The sequence below is a fragment of the Falco punctatus genome, assembly GCF_963210335.1.
Source record: "Falco punctatus genome assembly, chromosome: 12".
NCBI lineage: Eukaryota > Metazoa > Chordata > Aves > Falconiformes > Falconidae > Falco > Falco punctatus.
Window position 1 is genome coordinate 9,377,843 of NC_137592.1, and position 20,522 is coordinate 9,398,364.

The following is a 20,522-nucleotide window of genomic DNA, read 5'->3' on the forward strand; positions in this document are numbered from 1 at the left end:
ACCTGAGCACCTACTAGCTAGTGAGCTGGAGCTTTAAAAGGAACAAGTTTAACATCTAAAATTTTATCCCTGACTCAGTGAAGGTTTGCCTGTGGTTAGGTCAGTAGCGAGTGATTTGGGAGATCTGATTTTAATGTCTTCTATCACCACGGACATTTGGTATGTCCTTATAAGAGTCAGATCATCAACTTGCGAGGAAACAGGGAAAACCAGGAAAGATACATGCTACCCAAATGACTCTCCATTAGTGTCCCTGGAGAAATGATCAGTATTGGGTCTCTCTGCTGGAGGAGTGCCCTAACAATTAATATACAGTCTCAGGCTTTCTTTGCCATCTTGAATTGACACTTTTCTGCAGGGTACCACCGCTTCAACAGGTGTCAGTTGAAGTCAGCCCCATCCTAAATTGCCTATAGCCTTTTGGTGAGAACATCAGCTGATGGTCTGGATGGTGATCACCAGATGACCGTCACGTCTGCTGGTTTTACCTTTTTTCTGGTCTCCTGTGAATTGCCATCTGCATTTACTGCAGTAGACTTTGACAAGTTATCAGCAGGCTCTCCAACTGCAGAGATATTCCATCTCTCTACAGCACTGGTTTCTTGCACAGAGGACCTAGTCAATGTGTCTCTGTGTCAAGGAAGTAGCAACTGTCTCTACCTTTGGCAATAAATGCCCAACATTTAGACTGTGGAAGGAATTGCCAAAACTGGTGAGTTTGTTTTGGTTTTAAGAGAATCTATTAATGTGCTGAAATGAAAGTCTTCAAGGATAGACTTACCCTAAATTTATATTGATAGGACACTATCCGAACACTCACAGGAGAAATAACACTGAGATACTGCTTTAAGCTTTGCGAAAGAACATCAAGACATTTTTAAAGTCTGTCTCACATTCAGAAACATTATGAAATATATCTACTTTAATAGATGTGGGCAAAAACGCTTAGAAAGAAGAATATATTCATGGAGTTATATACATAAATAGTTATTACTTTAAACCTGGTGCATTAATAAATCCAAAAAGACATCCGAGTGCTTGAGCTAGTCAAGTGATAATGAAATGAAGCTAGAGTTACACCTCAGTGCATTAGAGTAAGTGGAATATAGATACAGGGAAATTGTTCCATTACTTGAACATATCATTAGGCCTATTTTGCAAGTGGAATGCCAAAGAAATTAGTCGAGTAATAGTACTGATATTAAGACAACTGCCAAGAGCCTTGTCATTTGCAAACTTTAAACATATAGGGGGAAGAGGCAGACTTCTAAGTAATTTCATATCTTAGGAGTGTAGCAGAGCTGTTCAGTAAGAGACCTGTTGTCACAGTATTGCTGATTTAATCTCGGTAATTGGTCGCCTGTGCAGAACCCAAGCCCAAGCCAGCATGCTCTGAGGGGGAGCGTCACTTCATTTTTAACTCAGACTTAGGATCTCATGCTAGTGGCTGTCCAGAAAAGCACTGGTTTAGAAAGTAAAGGGCCCTGGTCCACACAGAATTTTCTGTTGAACTGCTGGAGTTTTGATGAGAAGGTTTTGTATTTCCTGGTGGAAAAAGAGGGTGGAAGACTATTTCAGTAGACCAACCAACCTTCTGGGCTTAAGATGGATCATTGTTTTAACATAGTAACAAACTGATGTGTTTTTTTTTCTTTTTACCAATTGAGTCCTATCTCCTAGTGGAATGAGGTAGCCCAGTGATTTGCCCTTCAGCTGCGTTGGGAAATTCTCACTGCTTAATCTGAGAGAATATCTTGCTACATATCTTGCAGGCAAATAAAATATCCTTGCCTGCAGTTCTGTCTCAGATGTGTAGTTCTTCCATCGCTGGATTCATTGCTACTATGAGGGAGTTTTCCAGTAAAGGAACTGATACTTGTACCATTTTTTCTCTTGGAATGCATTGTTTCTTCTAACAGAATTCTAATGGAGTCTAGATATTAAGCATCAATTTTATTGCTAAATATATATATTTATAAGACTGACCAGGAAATGGTAATAAAGCAGTCCACATCGAAAAGCCAGATTTACCAACATTTACCTTGCAGTGATAAGTACTTCTAGGATGCTATTCATAGGACCAAAATTAAGCGTATTTGTAAATAGTTGCTAGCTGGAGGCAAAAATACCTTTCTTTTTTTTTTTTTCTTCTCCTGTATACTGTGTATACCTAGCCACTTAATATATCAGATAGATAATCTTGTAAGGACCTTTAGCAAATGCTTATTTTTCATGGTGGCTTGTATATTATGAAAGGTTTATCTAAAATTGTAATGCTTAAAGTATTTCTAAATCTGCCACCTGTCAGTGGATTGGAGAGGGGAATATATTTTTCTGAAAATGTTCTTTAGACAAAAATAATGCTATAAAGGGTACGTACTGTGAAGCTGCACCGTTCAAGGTTATATTACATTCTTACTACTTTAAGTAGAGTAACAAAATTACTTCACTAAAGCATTGCTAAAATTGTTAGAGAGAGGACAGGTTTGCACTTCTATTAGACCAGCTGATAGATGGAAGATGCAAGCTTTTAGACTCTGTGTCCTTTCAGAGCTAATGAAAGGATGCTGAGCCCAAGAGCTTATTCATTTTTTCTGAGCCATATCAGTTGGCGTTAGGAAAAAGAGAGAGAAATTGCTTCGTCTTGAAAAAAACTTTCTCTTCCTTCTATTCCAGGTTATGACATCTAATGCATTTTCTGCTTTTTTACTGGTTGACGAAAACACTGTGTCTCTGTCCCCGCCACCCAAAGCATATGGATAAGAGCTACTGTCCTATGTTAATCCTTCTGTTACTTCAGGAGGACGCATAGCATCCTAGTTGTGCATAAATGTGCAAATATATTACAATTGCAGAGGAAATTCATTGTTAAGAGATCTACCAGGCTTGGAATCAAATTTGAAACTGTCTAAATGGCTGAATGAAAAGCTTTGTATTAAAAAGACAGATCCCTGCACTAATACGTGAGCGAACTCTTAAGCAGAGATTGTAATTTCTGTACTGGTATTGAGAAGCATCACACTCTCCACGTAATATGGCAGACTTCACTGGGGCTGAAGTGATCCTCGGTGTGAGCAAAAGAATCATAAGTTAGCCCTTAGTAAGTAATCCTGTATCAAGTGGGTAATTTGTTTGATAAATTTAGCCTCTCTATTTGCATTTGCAGTGTTCATGAGCCGATTCGTTTCCTTAATTCATCACCTGAATGTATTCCACAAAATATTTTTCATGGGTTTTATTTTACTATGTGGATAGGTGCCAAGTGGTTTACTGGAAGTACCCGGCATCCTTTATCCGAGATTTCACCCGGGTAGTGATTTGCCTTGTAAGTCGTGAGGCTTTGGTTTTCCTGACTGGTTCAGGCAGGCATGCAAAGGCCACTGGGGCTTAAAGCCCCCCTGGAAACTGATGTTAGGAAGTAAGATTTGGGGGAGTTTGAAATCCCTTTGGCTTCCTCCTCCAGACCAATGAGGGCCATCCTGAAGGTTTGGGTTGCAGCTACTTTTTCTGTCTCAGATTTTTCAGGTTGTCATGTTCACAGCTGACAACTGCCTGTGTTTTCACAGGTTTAAACTAGAGGCAGTCAGACCATGTCCCTTTCTTCACTGCTTTCTCTCACAAAGCCTTCGAGGCACTGTAGATGGGCTGGGTCCTTACTGGTGACGCAGAGCCTGAATTTGTGTCCAGACAGCTGGTACATGAACACATCTGTGTCTGGAGAGAAGCTGGGACAGAGCCGGAGTGACCAGCCACAGCGTTAGCAGGTTGGGACGTGGTGTCGCAGTCTTTGGCCTCTGGCCTGGTTGTGAGCAGGACCACCTGCAATCCAGGCCTGTTTGCTGGAAGAAGCGAAACAAGTCTCGCTTCCCTGACGCCATAGTTCTGATGGAGCTGCAGTCCCTGCTGTTGTGTTGGGACACTCAGGGGACTCTGGTTTCTCTGGCTTGTGAAACTGACTTGTCACCTGGAGATCCTGCTTGGCTTTTCAGATAGTGAATGTGCAATGAGATTGGGCGTGACCATGCATCCCTTTCCTTTCCAGGCCTATGTATCAAGCCATTGAGTGCGTATCAGGGTACCGCACAGTATTTATGCGTTTGCAGCCATCTGGCCTGCTCTGGACTCCATGCCAGCATTTAATGTTCTCCACAGACTTCCAGTCTGGAGGGGAGTCTTGTGTTCAGGCAGAGACGAGTAAGGATTTTTCTGTGGGTGGAAGGCAGCAGTGGGTTTGGAGCAGCAGTGGCACACTGACAATTTCACATGGGTGCGAAATGCTCTCTGCATCCCTTTGGGCTGTCTTTATATTGGAGGATGTCATCCTTAGATGGCTTCTGCAAGACCCCTTGCTGAAGGACTTATTTCAAAACAGTTGGGGAGAAGCACATCCCTGCTGTTTCCCATGATGGTTCCTTGTCCCTCAGCAGTGGAGGCTTCAAAGGAAGCACTACCCATATGGAGGAGCTGGAGGAGCCTGTGAACCAGAATAGGATTTGTTGGCTGTTCTCTCTCTCAGCACTTACAGATCCTGATAAAGTACACTCCGATGTAAATAGGATGCTGTGAAAATTGTTCTCCGTCCAAAAGTTTAATATAGCCATAATGCTTAAAATATCTGTCCATTTCAAAGTGTCTGAAACAACTTACCTCATAAAATCTCAACATAATTAAAGCTAAAGGTGTTCGTATAACTCTTGAAACAATTTTTTTCTATGGCTTTTGGTTTTCATTTGCTGTGGCAATGACTGTGGCAGTCCTACCACTCATTGGGGTTGTCTGTCTTAGCCCCTTTTGCCAGCGCCTCAATGTAGTGCAGGAGGACGAACAAGCAGCAGCTCAGGAGTGGTGCTTGGGAGGCAGAGTATGTAATTGATGGCTCAAATACTGTTTTCACCGTCTTAAGAGATATGCAGACTAAGAGAGAGTTCCTAGCACCTTCTGGCATGGCAGTGGGCTTCCGGTACCTAATAAAAAGTTAATGGGCAGTTTTCTGCTTCAGTTTGAATCAAAATAAAACTTCCTGGTATGATCCCTTCTGACTGACTGCTGACAGAGCATTGCTCTGCACCTTGACTATGTGTTGCAAGTATAGTCACCTCGAAATTTGGGCTTGGATCCTCTTAGTTGTATGTGATTTGACCAAGGTTTGTGATGCTGTCCTCTGTGGGGTCTGGAAAATTGCCTCCTCATCCCTGATAGTAGCAAAGGCACTGCTTGGAGCAGGGTGGGGGCAGACAATGGGACCATAACCTATTAAAGCACTGCTGTCGAGAGCTTTTGCTTCGCTAAGTGGAGCCTCCTCCTTTTTGCTCCAGCAGCATCTTGTAGACATTTTCTTTCTCTCCTTTTGTGAGCCCTACGATGGAGCCTACGGTCCATCCAGAAGTCAGGGGAATGGCTGTTTCTATGTATTTGCCCATGCACTCCAAATCCCTGAGCTGTCCAGCTCCTGGGCGACACACCTACATAAGGACTGTGTTGAAACAGTGAAGTGGCAGGCAATGAGGATGCCCTTGAAGGCACAGAGGTTGTGCAGATGCAAGGACCAGGCTGCTGACTGTGTTAGCAGCGTGGGAGAGCACAGGGAAGATGAGGAGTACGATAATTAGAAGGTGAATATAGAGCAATTATTTACCATCCCTTGTAATGCAAGAAGTGCAAGGTGTCCCCAGAAATGATGAGTCAGGATGAAAACAGGCAAAAGGAAGTAGTTTTTCACCCAGCACTTATCTAGGGTCTAAGAATGCTTGCTATGAGGTGCTGCAGAGTCTGTAGGTCTTAAATACAGTTAAAAGGAGGATTAGCTCAACCAGCAGAGGACTGGTCCAACAGTGGCTATTAATCATGATGGTCTATATGTAACCTTAGCCTCAGGGAGAGACTGGTAGTGGGAGGGAAATGTATTGCTGTTTTGTTCTGTACTCAGTCCTTCACACACGGACGCCTGGCACCAGAAAGTGAACAAGCAGAAGCTTTTTCTGTATAATATCTTATGGGAATACATCTTTGATCAGGGATCTTTTCTTCCTGCTGTGTTGCATATCGTGGCATCCCATGTAAAGCATTACAAATGTATGTTATGTCATGCTCAAAAATATCCTGTCCTCTCTGGTCACTGACACTGAGTCACTTCATGTGCTCAAGTGCTTCTAATTGCAAAGGACACAGTTAAATTTGGGGTTGTCTCATTTGATTGCCTCTACCTTAGGTTACTGATGAGATTTGGGTAGAAGCTTGTATTTAGAAATGTGTCACCACATGCAAAACATACCATTTTCTGTGTGACTACTACATTAGCATACGTGTGGGTGAGAAATCCGCTTTAGCACTTGTGTAAACAAAACTCAGTTGTTTTCAGTATTTTAAGGCAGGGAGGAAATAAGGAAATTTTGCAATAAGTTCTTTTTTAAAAGCTGATGTATATTTTCCCAAGGAGTGCCTCATTCCTTTTGTGTGAGATAGAAGCATCAGGGAAATACAAATCCAGATCTGATCCTGGCTGCGAGCACCATCTCCTGCACAGGAACAATGTTGTCCAATTCACTCACAGTGGGAACAGCAGCTACTGCATAGCCTTTATATGCAGCTGAGGCTCATATGGATATGTGTGTATTTTACAGCAGATCAAGTGATACGGTACATAAAAGAAACCATCTATGTGATGACAAAAAAAAAAAATCACCAGTGCCTAACTTCTTAAGAGGTTGGTACTAAGGATTTCTATTTGATATGGCTTCAAAAGCTACAAACACATTTTACATTCAGTGAGACTCCGGTGTTGTGGGACTGGTGTAACTAAGCAACACAGGAAGAAAAACTGCACTGGTGCTGCAGTAAGGCCAGGATGTACAGAGTCTATTGGTGGAAGTTTCTGTATAATCAGACTAAGAATTTTGATTACACTCGCTTAGTATCAGGTGGAGGTTTATATAGTATCTATTGCTCTGTATGCAGGATTGCACGATTAAAGGATACAAATGTTCAGAACTAAAACGCATCCTACTTTTTCTTCCAAAGTAGAAGAACATGCTTTTTTTTGTTAAGGATCCTCTTGTTTTATCTTTTTCTTTTTTTTCTTCTTCTTAGGAGCACTGAGGATGAGGGAAAGCTTTATGGAGAGTATAATTTTTTATAAGATGTATGAAGAGTCGGGCCTGGGTTGATCTCATCTGGCAGAGATTTCTAAATCTGGTTTTTCTCAAAGAAAACATTCTCTTTTTCTGTGCTATTGGTCAGTCTGTTGTATTCTCCCAGTAGAAAATTGAATTGGAGGGATCAAAACAACCAAAAAAGCTTATGAACCCCTAGGGTATTGCAAGCCTCATATGTACGTTTGGGCATCACCAAACCCTAGGGTGTTCTCGTGTGGTTTACTGTGGTGCAGAAACATTGACTCTTTTAAGTTGAGGTGGACATAGAGCCTGTACGCTATTGTGAAGCTCCTGTTAGGTAGCAGCAGTGGTTGTAAGCAATCAAAAAGAAGTGATTTTTCAAACACTAAAGATTGAAAATAGATGTGAGACACATGATTATAAAGCTCCCAAAGGATATTAAGATGATCATGTAGACAGGTGGGTGGAGCTCTGGAACAAAGTTTTTTAAAGACAATGTGGTAGAGGGAAATATGGAGAGTGAGAACCCGCTTGGTCTTTTCAGCTGCTGGAAACCTGGTATTATCACAGTTTAGACAGCTCGTATCAGGGTGGTACCCTGGCCCACACTGCTGCCCGCTCCAAGATTGGACACAGGAAGCTTTTCCTTTGAGCAAGCAGAGGCTGCCCCAAACTGGGATCCATTTTCCTCAGTGTTGCAAGACTGCTCTCCCACTCCCCCCTGTTATTCTAGTGGAAGCTGTACAGGCAGGTCACAGAATACCTGCTAGGCAAATGCTGGACGGCAGGAACTTTTTCAGCTGGACACCTATTTTTGTATAGCAAATAAGCTTAACAGGATAGCTGCAACTCTCAGTGCTGAAAGGTTTTCTGTCTTTTGGTTTTGGCTTTTTTTGAGGCATCAACAGCATGATCACTAACTTGTCACTTCAAGTTGCTGTACAGCTCTGCCCGTATTGTTGCTCTGCCTGCCAGTGCCTGCACATGCAGGCTGCGGAGGGGACTTGGTCGGGTCCACGGTGCCCTCCCAGCACCTCCCCAGGCTGTGTTCTGTACGTGGAGCTGCACTTGCAAGAAGGAGCAGGCTGAGACACGTGGGTTGGCTGGAAATAGGCAAACGTCTGGAAAGTGGGAAACAGCAGAAAGTGCTGAGAAAAGGACCAAATCCTGAAGGGCAAGACGAGGCAGCTGAAGAGGTTAGAAGGCGGCAGGGAGGAGGTAGCAGCCTGCAGTGCTGTTGGGGGAGTGCCGGCAGCCTGGGGTGCAGGCCCTGAATGCAGATGAAACAGCAGCCTCCTGCAGTGTGGAGCTGGCTCTCATGTAAGAGCTCTTCAATGCACGCACAGTTAAAAATAAAAGGTGTTTGTACAGCGTTGACTCTCTGCGTGCTAACATGAAGAAGAATGCAAATAGAAGCGTGAGCAACAAGGAGGAGGCGGTTTAATGGCTTTGGGGATTAGCAGCGGTATTTAGAGCCTTTCACCTCTGTGTTCCTAACATAAATCTTAACACAGATTGATGGTTTTAGCCATCTGGCTTGTGTTTGCTTGTATGCAATGAGTACCGAGACAGAGAAAGAACCTGACCAGCAAGGCAAAAGAGGGGGGGGGGGGGGGGGGGAGGGGGGAAAAGTATACAACAGAAGAAGGCGTCCTCTTCTCCAGTGTCAGTAAGAGCAGATATGGTGCGATTATTCTGTTTCACAGAGCTCAGCAGGTAATAAGGGAGAGGGGAATGAAAGAGCAACAGGCACCACTTGGTACATGACTCCACCAGGGAGCCTGTGACTTGTACAAATGTGTATGCTCTGAGCAGCTTACTCCCAACTGCAAAGCGCTGTGATCTTTGGAGGTATAGTTACCTCAGATAGCATGAGAGTTAGAGGGCAAGTTTCAATCATAGGTTGACTTTCAACTGTAAATTATTTTATACTTGACTGGAAACTGTTTTCCCATACATCTAATACCTTGATTTTATATACTGTAGACCAGCTTACAAGCTGGAAAATTTTGTGCGCCCAGCCATATGACATATTTTGGATTAGAAGGCTTCCTTGTATCCTAAACCTTCTAAATACTGATGTGAGTTTTCCTGGGAGTGGGCTGACCCTTGCAGGGTGCCACTGTCAGTTTCCTCTCACTCCAGACCGCAAGGTCTGTCATTCCTTTTCCAGCAAGGTCATCTTGGTAGAGCTTCCCAAAATCCAGGGTTTTAGTGGAGAGGCCATGTGAAAGGTTGCTGTTGTTCTTCTCTGGCCAAAAATGTAACCCAGAGTGGGTACACATATGCACACGCTGTAGCATGTTTTCCTACTCAATTATTTTTCAACAGCTCTTGAGAAAGGATGAGAGTTACAAAGAACCTCGCCTCTGGTCTTTCAAATGGGGGAGTTTGGGAAAGAAATATTGACAACATGTCTTTAAGGAAATGTTTACTAGTGTCTAAAACTGACTCTTGGGTTCTTCTGTGGTTTTACTCAATTTTGATTTGGGATTGACTGTGGTGCGTATTTCAAACCAAAGCAAACCTACCTCTAGAAGGCTTCCTCTAGATGGATTAAAAAAATGTATAGGGAACATAAAAAAAAAAAAAAAAAACCAAAAAAAACCAAAAAAAAAACCAAACCAAAAAAAAAACCCCTAGGTATTACAAACCTAATTTATAGCAATCTTGGTATTGGTTTTGCTTTGTATTAGGCATGTAGAACATCAGTTAAAAGTATTTTTACTTGCTTTTACTTCTTCAGAACCAGTATCCAAGAAACCACCTGTAATATCATTCTTTTGGAGGGAAAGTGAATGAATTTTCAATATAGATTTCTAAACCACTATTTTTTATCTTGAATATTTGAGTTTGGCATAGAGTTCTGTCAGCTAAACATGATGTTTAGCACTTCAGCCAGCCACACCAAGCTTAGTGAGAGAGACAGCTTTATATTTGACAGGGAAGCATTTCTACCAGATGCATTAATAGTGTGAGAGTAAGAATTATAGGCACATGTAGTGACTAGGGAGTGTTGTGTGCCAAAGTGAAACTCAGATTCAGATCTAGATTGGGGTAGAATTCTCAAAGGCACTGCAATGACCTAGAGATCATGTCATCAAGTGGTTGGGAGCCCAACTCCCATTTTCAGAAATTACGTAAGGACTTTACTGCCTTTCAGCAAGACTTAGGTTCCTTTTCCGAGAAAAAACAGCCGTTAATTCACAATTAGTTCACAAAAGCAGTCTTTGCCTCTTCATAATTATATTGCATAATGACTTTACTACTTTTTAATAACATCAGATTTCTTGTCTGTGGCCATTATCACCAGCTTAGAAGCTATTCTGTTGCTTTAGGAATTTTGTATTTGAAGTCACTTACAGAACTATAATTAAGAACTTCCGCAGAAGACCAGGTGATATATGTATGTTAAGATATTATATTCTGCTGATTTAGTGTCAAGTCTTAGATTAATTTGAAATTTTATCATGCTGCTTCCATTATAAACGCTTCCATGGAAAGAACATGTTATTGGAAACTGAATAATTAATAATTTCTATGTTAAACCAAATGTTTTCTGAGTGGTCTGTTGAAAAATGTCAGGTATCCAAGTTGAAAATGCTGGCTCTGTTAAAGTCAGTGGCAGATTTCCCATCGGCTTTAACAGGATTTTTCATTTTCTTACCTCAAAAATTACTTGTCAAAGCTCCTCAAAGTTTTTTGTGTACAAATTTATATTTGTATGGTCGGGGTCCATGTGCCTTTTTGATCCACAAAACAATTGTTTGCAGAATAAAGAGAAAGGAAGTAAAAGGTGCGGTGACTTTTTTTCAGTCCTGATCCTTCGGGCAGGGCTAAAGCATACTCAAGAGAAACGTAACCTGCTGTTGTTCAGTCGCTTCTGAAAGTCCTGCCCTCCAGAGCGTGTCTGACTGAGATGGAAGGGGTAGAAAGATGGATACAGATCCATCTACTGTAGATTCAAAGCACACAAGGAAATTCTCACGTTCATGATATTAATGCTTACAGCATTACAGAAAAAAATTCCCAGTGGAGGCCTTTATTATTAACCAATTGTTTTGTTCTAATACTGCTGAAAATGAAGTTTCAGGCTCCAAATCTTGATTAAAGCAGAGCTTAATCCTCATAGCATGTGTCACAGAACTTGGATCTCAGGAGAGTTTATAGTGTAAAGATCTGACCTTGTAAATTAGGGCCTAAATACTACTGTTAGTGTCCGTTGCCATTGATCATGACAGCACAAAAACTCCTTTAGGGTCAAATGGTGGTCATAATAGACACATATGCTAGTTTGAAAGATGTTAAGCTTTAGGCAGAAATTGTAGGCTTGCTAGAAAATCTGCAGGTGCCCAAACCCATTTAAAAGGGTATGAATGGAGTCTATGTGAATTGGGAGCAGCATAGCTGACACAAACTTCTGGGGTCAATGAGCTCTTCATTAGATGATTAAGGCTCTGGAATATTGGATTACCTTGATGTTAACTAAGTGTCCTGGTTTCAGCTGGAATAGAGTTAATTTTCTTCTTAGTAGCTGGTGCAGTGCTGTGTTTTGGATTTGAAGTGAGAACAATGTTGATAGCACACTGATGGTTTTAGTTTTTTCTGGGTGATGTTTACATGAAGTCAAGGACTTTTTGGTTTCTTGGGCCCTGCCAGTGAGAGAGCTGGAGGGGCACGGGAAATTGGGAGGGGACACAGCCAGGACAGCTGTCCCGAACTAGCCAAAGGGATATTCCATACCATGGGATGTCATGCTGAGTATATAAACTGGGGGAAGAAGAAGGAAGGGGGACATTTGGCATTATGGCATTTGTCTTCCTGAGTAACTGTTAAGCGTGATGGAGCCCTGCTGTCCTGGGGATGGCCAAACACCTGCCTGCCGATGGAAAGTAGTGAATGAATTCTTGCTTTGCTTTGCTTTGCTTTGCTTGCATGTGTAGCTTTTGCTTTACCTATTAAATTGTTCTTATCTCAGCCCCTGAGTTTTACATTCCTTTCTGATTCTCCTCCCCACCCCTCTGGGTGAGGGGTGAGCGAGCTGCTGCGTGGGGCTTGATTGCTGGCTGGGGTTAAACCACGACACTACGGCTAATATTTTTTTTTCCCCTCATCAAAACAACTTCTGGTAATAAATTCCTTTGTTTCTGAACTGCAACTTTTTGCAAAAGGAACCTGCTTTCTTTATATATCATCTTAATAATTACAAGTGTTCAGTTCCTGGCTAGCCCAAGTCTGAGCTTAAACCAAGGTCCTGTCTGGCAAATTTATAGTAACTTCTTTATGTGGTATGATTTCTGGATAACTGGTTCTCCTCTTAACATAGCCAGTTGTTCCTGGGAGACAAAGTAAACTGGAACTTGGCAAGTAAACCAAAAACTCTGCTAGAGAAGAGAATGCAATTTCATTTCATAAAAGTGATGATTTGCAGAATTCTGTAAATTACACAGAATTTTATTCCCTGTCTTTATCCCCTGTATCTGGTAGTAACAGTCTAGTACCAAAACTTTCTTGTCCCATCCTCCTCCAGATCTCACTGCAAAACGTTAAATTTGCGAAGCCAATTTGAAATGTGGAATAATTCATTTTAGATTTTTCCTGGTATTCTTAATCATTTTCTTTCAATTTTTGTTGACAGATGATGCTAATGAAGAGGGGACTGAGCTGAATGAAGAGACAGGTGAATAAATAATATTTTATTCTAAAATATATCACTTCTCCAAAGCATGAACCAAACTGAACGAATTCTTGAAAGTAATTGCCTTGGTTGTGAAAAGCAGTGCCAATTAGTTATTGCCAATGTTACAATAGCTATCTCTGGTTTTCAACATAACATAGGGTAAACCATCCCTGATCACAGGTAGTGCACAGTAAGAATGGCTGAGACTACCCGTTTAATGTCATCATCTGATATGAGCCTCTGGGTGATACTCGGTTGCCTTTTATTAATAAGTAATTTGAACATGAATGGGAAATAATTAAAATTCTGCAGGCTCTTTGTAAAAAGGTGTGAATACAGCAATTCTTGAGTCATTTGCAATTCTGATTAGTGGCCATGATTTGTTTGCAATGAAAATGATAGCAAAACTCTCCTGCGACCCCTTAAATACATTGAACTCGATTGGAAAATATTTCAGAGGAGTTTTTTCCTGTTCCTCCTAGTTTGCTGTTTAAAACAAGTGTTAGTGGTTGTGGCTAGACTTGAAATGGAAATGATGGATAGGTATAAAGCAAAGAAAGGCCCAAGGAACAAGAGAGGACAGAGGATTAGGTATCTCCCACGAGGACAGAAGCTTCCAGTCAGAAGACTCCTGCTAGTTTTCTATAGAGCGCTTCATCGACTTAATTGCCTTGATCAGGCTTTTTGTAACAGGCTTCCACCACGCTGACCTTCACCTGGAGGTTCCCGGTGGACATCTGTTCCACGAGAGACTTCTATGCAGTGAATATGCAGCTAGCTCCCCCTGCTCTTCTTCTCCTGAAGCAGCTAGTACCCATCCGTGACAGTGCACCAGGCATGTGCTCTGTGACCCTGATCCCATCATAGCCCAGTGACTGTGCCGGAAGCTCCAGATCTCTTCATGAAAAAAATGCAGGATCAGAAAGGAGAGCCCCATAGAGAAATGCAGAGCTATACCAGCCGTTGAACAGAGGTAAATCCTTTTGAAGCAGTATGTTGGCTGCTTAAATTGGCAAGATTGTCCTAAAGACAAATGGCTTATGATGGTTTATGCAACTAGTTAATTAGCTTAGAAATTAGAAATAGTTGAAGAATGGTGTATATGCATAGATGTGAAAACATGGATATACACAGATAGATACATGTTACACTGATGGATTAGCACATTCTTTTATGGCTGTTCTGGCTTGTTGATTTCATTACATATAATTACATTTTGGTGTCAAGATTACTGGATAGGAACTTTTAGGAATTTTAATATAATTAGTGTGATTGATACAGTTATACATACATAAAAGTAGAAAAATAAAGACTGTTATTATACAACAAACATTTGCCAAAGATTATCCTCCAGATGAATTTGCAGAATTCATCTAACATTTCCAATTTCAATTTTTACAGTTATCATGGCATGTATACTTTTATAAGCCCAATTATTTTGCATTTTTGTCTTCTTGCTTTTATGCAGATTATGCAAATTACTTTTTTAAAAGCATTTTAAACTACAATTAAAAGGAAGTATATTTCCACTTAATAGCTGGTCTCTTCTTTCTTGCCCCGTATCTTTCATAGATTCATTAATTTAGGTGAAGCTACGTAGTTGCTCTGGGAATTTATCACTGAATTAAGTCATTTGAGGAAGGTATTTTCCTACCTGTCTGTTTCATTGTGCATATGAGATAGATGAGATCATAGCTTCCCTCACAGGTTTGCGTGTAGGATGCTGTGAGCTTCTACAGTACATACTTGGTCATTTCTTTATCACTTGGAGAAATTTTGGGAATCAGTGCGTTGACTGTCAGCAATGAATACCTACATGGATAAAGAGAAGTATATTTTGTACATCTGCTCCAGTAGTAGGGCAAATATATGACAGTTATTCCCTTTTGACCTGTTTGTGTATGGTCGTCTTAATGATTGCAGGATGAAATGAATTTACAGGAAACTATAAATACACACATAACTTCTGCATTAAGGGGAGTTTCCATATTTATACTCAGATTTTTGTCAGTTTGAAAGAGATCTGCTTTTTACTGTTCTAAGGGAAAAATAGAGTAGCAACTTCTAGTAACCACTTCAAAATATTAATTGAATAATCATTCTTCATTCCACTTGACTTCATGGGTCATGACTCCAGCAGATGGAGTCAGCAGTTGGCACCCATATCGATGACCCTGTTTTTTTGAGCTGTCCATATCCAATCTGGTTTGGGGTTATTTCTTCAATTCCTGCATTTAAGGGGAAAAAAAAAAAAAAAAGAAAGAAAAAGAAAAAAGACATGTTGGATTCCTGGACAGCACATGTTGCAGACTATACTCATACGTAGGACTTTTTGCCTATTTTAAACCTGGCAGCAAGAATTGGAGAAAAAACCCAGATCCTAGTCCAGTGTCAGCTCAAGTCAGTGGGAATACGTCCATTGACTTCAGTGCACACCAGACTGGGCCTTGGGAACAGCTAGAGAATTAGCCAGCAGTACGAAATAACAGATGATCAAATGTGTGTATTATTGTGTGGTGAACACGTTACAAAAGTAATCTGTCTTGTGTTTCTACCACCCTGAAGTGCAAATATCTCATCGCACACAGAAAGGCCTTTCTTTCTATGACTTATCTTCAAAATAAATAAGGGAATATCTTAATTACATCTGCCAGATAATCTCCATTAATATCTACATTAATACTATAAAATCAACAAGCATGAATGATCATTTTAACAAGTTAATCGTGTAATGTCACTGCATATGTTGTATGTATTAGAAAAAGAAAAACATTTAAAAATAACCTACTCTTACTAAATATACACACTCAAGATCACATTTTTAATGGCGTTTGACTCATGGGGTTTTAACCCATCAGTTTGTTATTCTGGATGCTGTATCTTGTAGCAGCTGCTGACCTAACAGCACCATTTAATTCAAAGTGCTTTGATGTTATCATATGTCATACAGTTTGCTGTTAGAATGGCTTGAGTCAAAAGGGCAGATATAGTAATAGTGGGTACAGACCTGTGCCGTTCTACGTCTCGGCTTTCCTTTGTGAATGATTTCCTACAGAAGTGAAGAGAAGGATCAGATGACCTAATACTCTTGTCTACCTTTAACTTCAGAGATTTGACACTGCAGAGTCATGATGCTTAATGTTTTAAGCTCCATTAAGGGAAGATTATTCTAAACTTTAACATGTGAAGGACTTTGCTTCTATACCCATAGATTCACGTATCCGTGCACAGAAGCGTGCAAGATAAGCCATAATACTACCATAATTGTGTGCACAATTTGAGTGATTGCAAGTGCAAATTACAGAAGCATGTGCTATTATGAGAAGCACAGTCCAGATTCCTATACATCTCATTATAATGCACTAAGTTAATTCTCTTACCATTAAATAAATAAAAAATTAAAAAAAAAAAAAAGGAAAGAAAGAAAGAAAAAGAAACACAGAAAACAGTTTTAGTTGTGAATCTATATTCTCCCTCACTCCCTCAACCTGTTTAGCTTCACTCTCCCCCAGGTAGCAGAACCTTTTGACCTCACCTCTATGAACGTTGCCACACTACTCTCATTTCCCATCTAATAGTTGTTCGCAATAAATGCCCTGCTGGTTATTCTGTTTCTATCCTGAGTGTCCTAATTAACCACCTACTCATTAGTTCAGAAGCCACAGCCAGCTAGAATGGCAGGGTGAAGGATCTTGTTCACATTAGCAAGGGAAGCCCTATTGTAATCAATGCTATATAAATACAGAATTTCTTTGTGTGTTCCACTGTGTGCACTCTTATACTTGGGTTACTTTCTTTGGAGGGAGACTATCTCTTGTTTTCTGAGATGAAAATAGCAATCACTTGTAACCAGTGAGATTTCAAAGTTGTGAGGGATTTTGCAAATAGCTTACTTGGAGACAGACACTGAGGTTTAAGTGGCTTGTTGACCCTCTGAATTAGCCTATAAAGAAGCAGCACTTCTCCCAATGTTAGAGCTCAGAAACCTTTTTGCACAGATGATCATGATTAGAAAAGCTTTTAATACAATTAGTTCGGATACCCGTCTAGGTGTGCTGTCTCTAAACAGAAATTTGCAGGCAAAATTTCTGTAATATTTGGCTAACTGTTCTGAAAGACACGCATACATACAGACACACGGAAAGGCTTAAGAATTGTATTTTGACCATAATAAAAAGACATCATTTTAAAGCCTGCACAAATCCTTTTCTGTCTCTGGAATGAGGGAAATCTTCTAAAAAAGAGTGAAATTGTGACTGAAATCTTGTTCTCCTGGCACACTGCTTCTACACCCTTTTGTGAGCATTTTAAGATTCTTTATAAAGTGCAAGAAGATAATTTCTTTTGAGATGGTAACAGTTCTGATTTCTCTGAATGTAAGCTTCCTCCCTCTCTGTCTTTGTGCTGTCAATTAAGATGTTGGTTATATTATCTAATGTACTCAGATATTCCTGAAAGACCTGGCTGGGCATTTGGGCATTTGCACTTAAACTTGATTGACATTTGACTTGTGGGACTGAAGGAAGCCTTGCAGATTGGTTAGATGATAAAATTCATCACTAGAAGGGTGAGTGTTGATTGAAACAGTCCTATTGATTCAGTCTCCTGATGTGAATCATTGTCAACCAAAAAAGGGAATGTAGCAGGTAGTTCAGAGTGGCATTAGAACCGAAGAAGCCATACATCGATATGGTCCACTGAAAATATTCAGGTTATTTTTTAAAAGAATAGGAGAGTGTTGGCAGGAATCAGTCTTTAAAAGCCTGGTTATTTTCAGGAGATGTCTTTTGTACTGAAGTTCTTTTTGAACTCTATCACAGTTGCTCCCGAGTAACCCCTTAAAAAGGTGGACAAAGTGTGTCTGTATTTGGCAGTTTTAGCCTTTACTTTTCCCCACAGTATTTCTTGTGGTTATTCCTACATTCTCATCGCTCCAGAAACATATTCGTCTTAGCACCTGATAACTCTTGTTTTCCTTCAACTGTTGTATTTGAATTTCAAATTCATATGAGCAAATGTGATGACATGACACGTGATGCCCTATGTTGTGCTGTCCTGACACCAAGCCGGACCTCAGAGCATGTTCCGCTTTGCACTAACTAGCTTTATTTACTGAGCTCTAAGGGCCCTTCATTCTCTGAACTATATTGAATTCTATAATGAAACAGAAAATCCATTCCAGAAGAAATTTTTAAGACCAATATTAAGTTTGTCTTTTTGGGGTAATGCTCATTCCTTAAAATTAAGCTAGTGGGAGAGAATTTAGTTACTCTCACACAGATCTCCATTTTGGAATTTTTGTTGACATTCTGAGCTTTTGCCTCATGTGAATTCTTGCCAGCTTACCAATCCATGGCGCTTCTTTTTTTTGTGTGTAAGTACAGTAGAATAATCGGTTTCCCAGGAGGACAGGCAGAGAATGTTTCTGAGTTTCCTGGGCTCCATGCAAAGCCAGCAATTCACTCCCTTTTTATCTCTTGAATGAACACAGTATTCCCCTTGACCCTGCAAGTTCCCTTTCCTCATCCTCCCTCCCTTCTTTCATAACTGCTGTTTGAAAATTTTCAGCATTTTGGTTGTGGATATATGTAGTTGTGGAAGGATAGAAGATAAAAGGGTAGTATCTACAGCTCTTAGCAGAGCCGAGTGCCTTATGAGAAGAGGCCATCTGATTGCTGGGAGCTGTTTAAAAATCCAGGGACATAGAGAGCAGATGATTGTGTGGGGTATGTATGACAATAGAAGAGACGGGAGTTTTCGGAACACTTAAGCAATTTATAATACACATATAGAGAGCTTTTTTCCTAGTTGCTAATTAGCTAATCATTTTGAGGTAATACCATGATTCTTATTTTCTCACAGTACAGCAGTAGGGGTAAATCAAGCAAGGTCATATGTCTTCTTAAATTTCCTGGTTACAAGTGGTCAAGGTTTCTTTCCAGCATGCACAAAAGTATGTTTTCTTTAGGCTGCTTCTTCACCCAAGCCCTCAGCTAGCCACAGGGAATCGGGAGGTTTGACAGAAAGTCAAATGACAGAAAGTCATTTTCCCATTGCGGTTGAATGGATTCAGTAGGTGCAATGAATTGAGTTTTAATTGTCTGCCATTCTCTGCTTTCGTGGTTAAGCAACAATGTTTGAAGAATGTTTTAATTAGCGAACCTGCTTTCATTAAATGTCTTAATTTACAAATACCCTTTATGATTAATTTCCAGCTTGGCCTCCCTTTTGTACTAACAGGCTTTCTGTGCTACCAGTTTGTGCCTTGCAGTCTATCATAACAAACAAAGAGTAATTTCATCCTTTATATTGACAGGATATTTTGAAAAGGCTGTAGAAAGGGTTCATCATTTTTAAAGTTTAACCAACCAATATTAAATACTGTGAACTTCAGTCCCTGCAAATAGGGGAGATCTTTAAACTTAGCTGGCTTCAGTTCTGTTTTTACTTAGGAGGTTTTCCTTTTCCTTTATCTGCCTGTTGCTTTCTGGCTAAAAGGTTGGAAGGAAGCTTTTCAATCAGAACGTTTCTATCTGGTGAAGCTTTCATTTCCTTAACTTTACTTCACTATCAAACTTGCTCCCCTACCTTTTATTTCATTGCTAATTTTAGTCAATATTCATTTCTTACTGTGTTATGACATTGAATGGAGAATTGACCTGAGAGGGGAAAATAATTTCATTCAAATTATTTCTCCACAGTTCTATAATGCAGTATAATATTTATTATGTTAAAAAATAGAAATTAAAACATCATTAATTTTTTTATTTCTGAAGAGATTCAGAGCTTTTGAAGAAGTACGTTATTTTGGTATGAGCTTTCTTCACTGCTGTCATGTGAAAGTGACTTTTATAACAGATGACGCAGTAATTAATTGTAATAATAGAAAGATAGGCATTGGGTACTGAATGGAGTGCTGAGATAAAATGTACTCACACTTGTGGTATCATGGATAGTAATGATTGATACAATAAAACCATTTCAAAATAATGTGTGTAATATTTTTTCTTTGTATATTTAAAGAAGGATTGGAACAAAAAGGCCAGCCTCCATCTCCCACAAAGAGCAAAGCAGAGCAGCCTGAAGACCTGCAAGATGATGCTGAAGGTAGGTGGTCTGACACCTTTTCAGAGGTATCAATCAATTTTGCATTGTGGGGGGGAAAGGCTTATACTGAATTCTTGGGAAAGAATTGGAAAACTTTCATTTCAGAATGTTGTTGAACACACTTGGAAAGTTCCTTTTGGTCTAGATGATAAAATTGTAATTCTTCTGAAGTGTTTTTCATCTCAAGATAGATTCAGGATTACAAATGCTATCTTTATGTGATGGGCTACCGATTATTGCTCATACATAATGATAAATTGTTGCTAGTTTATCTCGAATCTGTGCTGACTTTATGTAATTAATAGTACGAAGTGTAATGCAGGGCTTGGATCACACTCTGTTGGTTAAGTTGGTCAGGTAAATCAGCTACCTGCGGCAAATCACAGAGCAATATAATTCTTGCTTTCCTTTTCTACAAGAAATTCTTACTGTAACCTTTTCCATTCCAGTTATGGTGTTTATGGCTCTAGACCTTATGCAGTGTATTACATCTGACTGTGGTCAGAAGTTACAGCAGCTTAACGTTAGGCCTATGGTTTTGCTCCTGTGAGGGTGCTTTCCTGCACTTGAGCTTTCACAGGGCAGCTTGTCCATGTATATGGAGGTAAATGTGGTCTACATTG

At 40.2% G+C, this 20,522-nt stretch overlaps 1 protein-coding gene across 2 annotated transcripts in view; it reads left to right on the top strand.

Moving 5' to 3' along the window:
- MACROD2 (mono-ADP ribosylhydrolase 2) overlaps positions 1-20,522 on the top strand; it is a 936,136-nt gene that overhangs the window by 847,849 nt on the left and 67,765 nt on the right. Inside the window, exons 10-11 of one of the 2 annotated variants that reach the window (XR_013931490.1) lie at positions 12,751-12,792; positions 19,816-19,899. Coding sequence is in view for 1 of the 2 variants with exons in the window: in XM_080408518.1 (XP_080264644.1) it covers positions 12,751-12,792; positions 19,819-19,899 (123 nt within the window). In the remaining variant the exon portion in view is untranslated. The remainder of the gene's footprint in view (positions 1-12,750; positions 12,793-19,815; positions 19,900-20,522) is intronic. The other variant, XM_080408518.1, reaches the window with a different exon arrangement.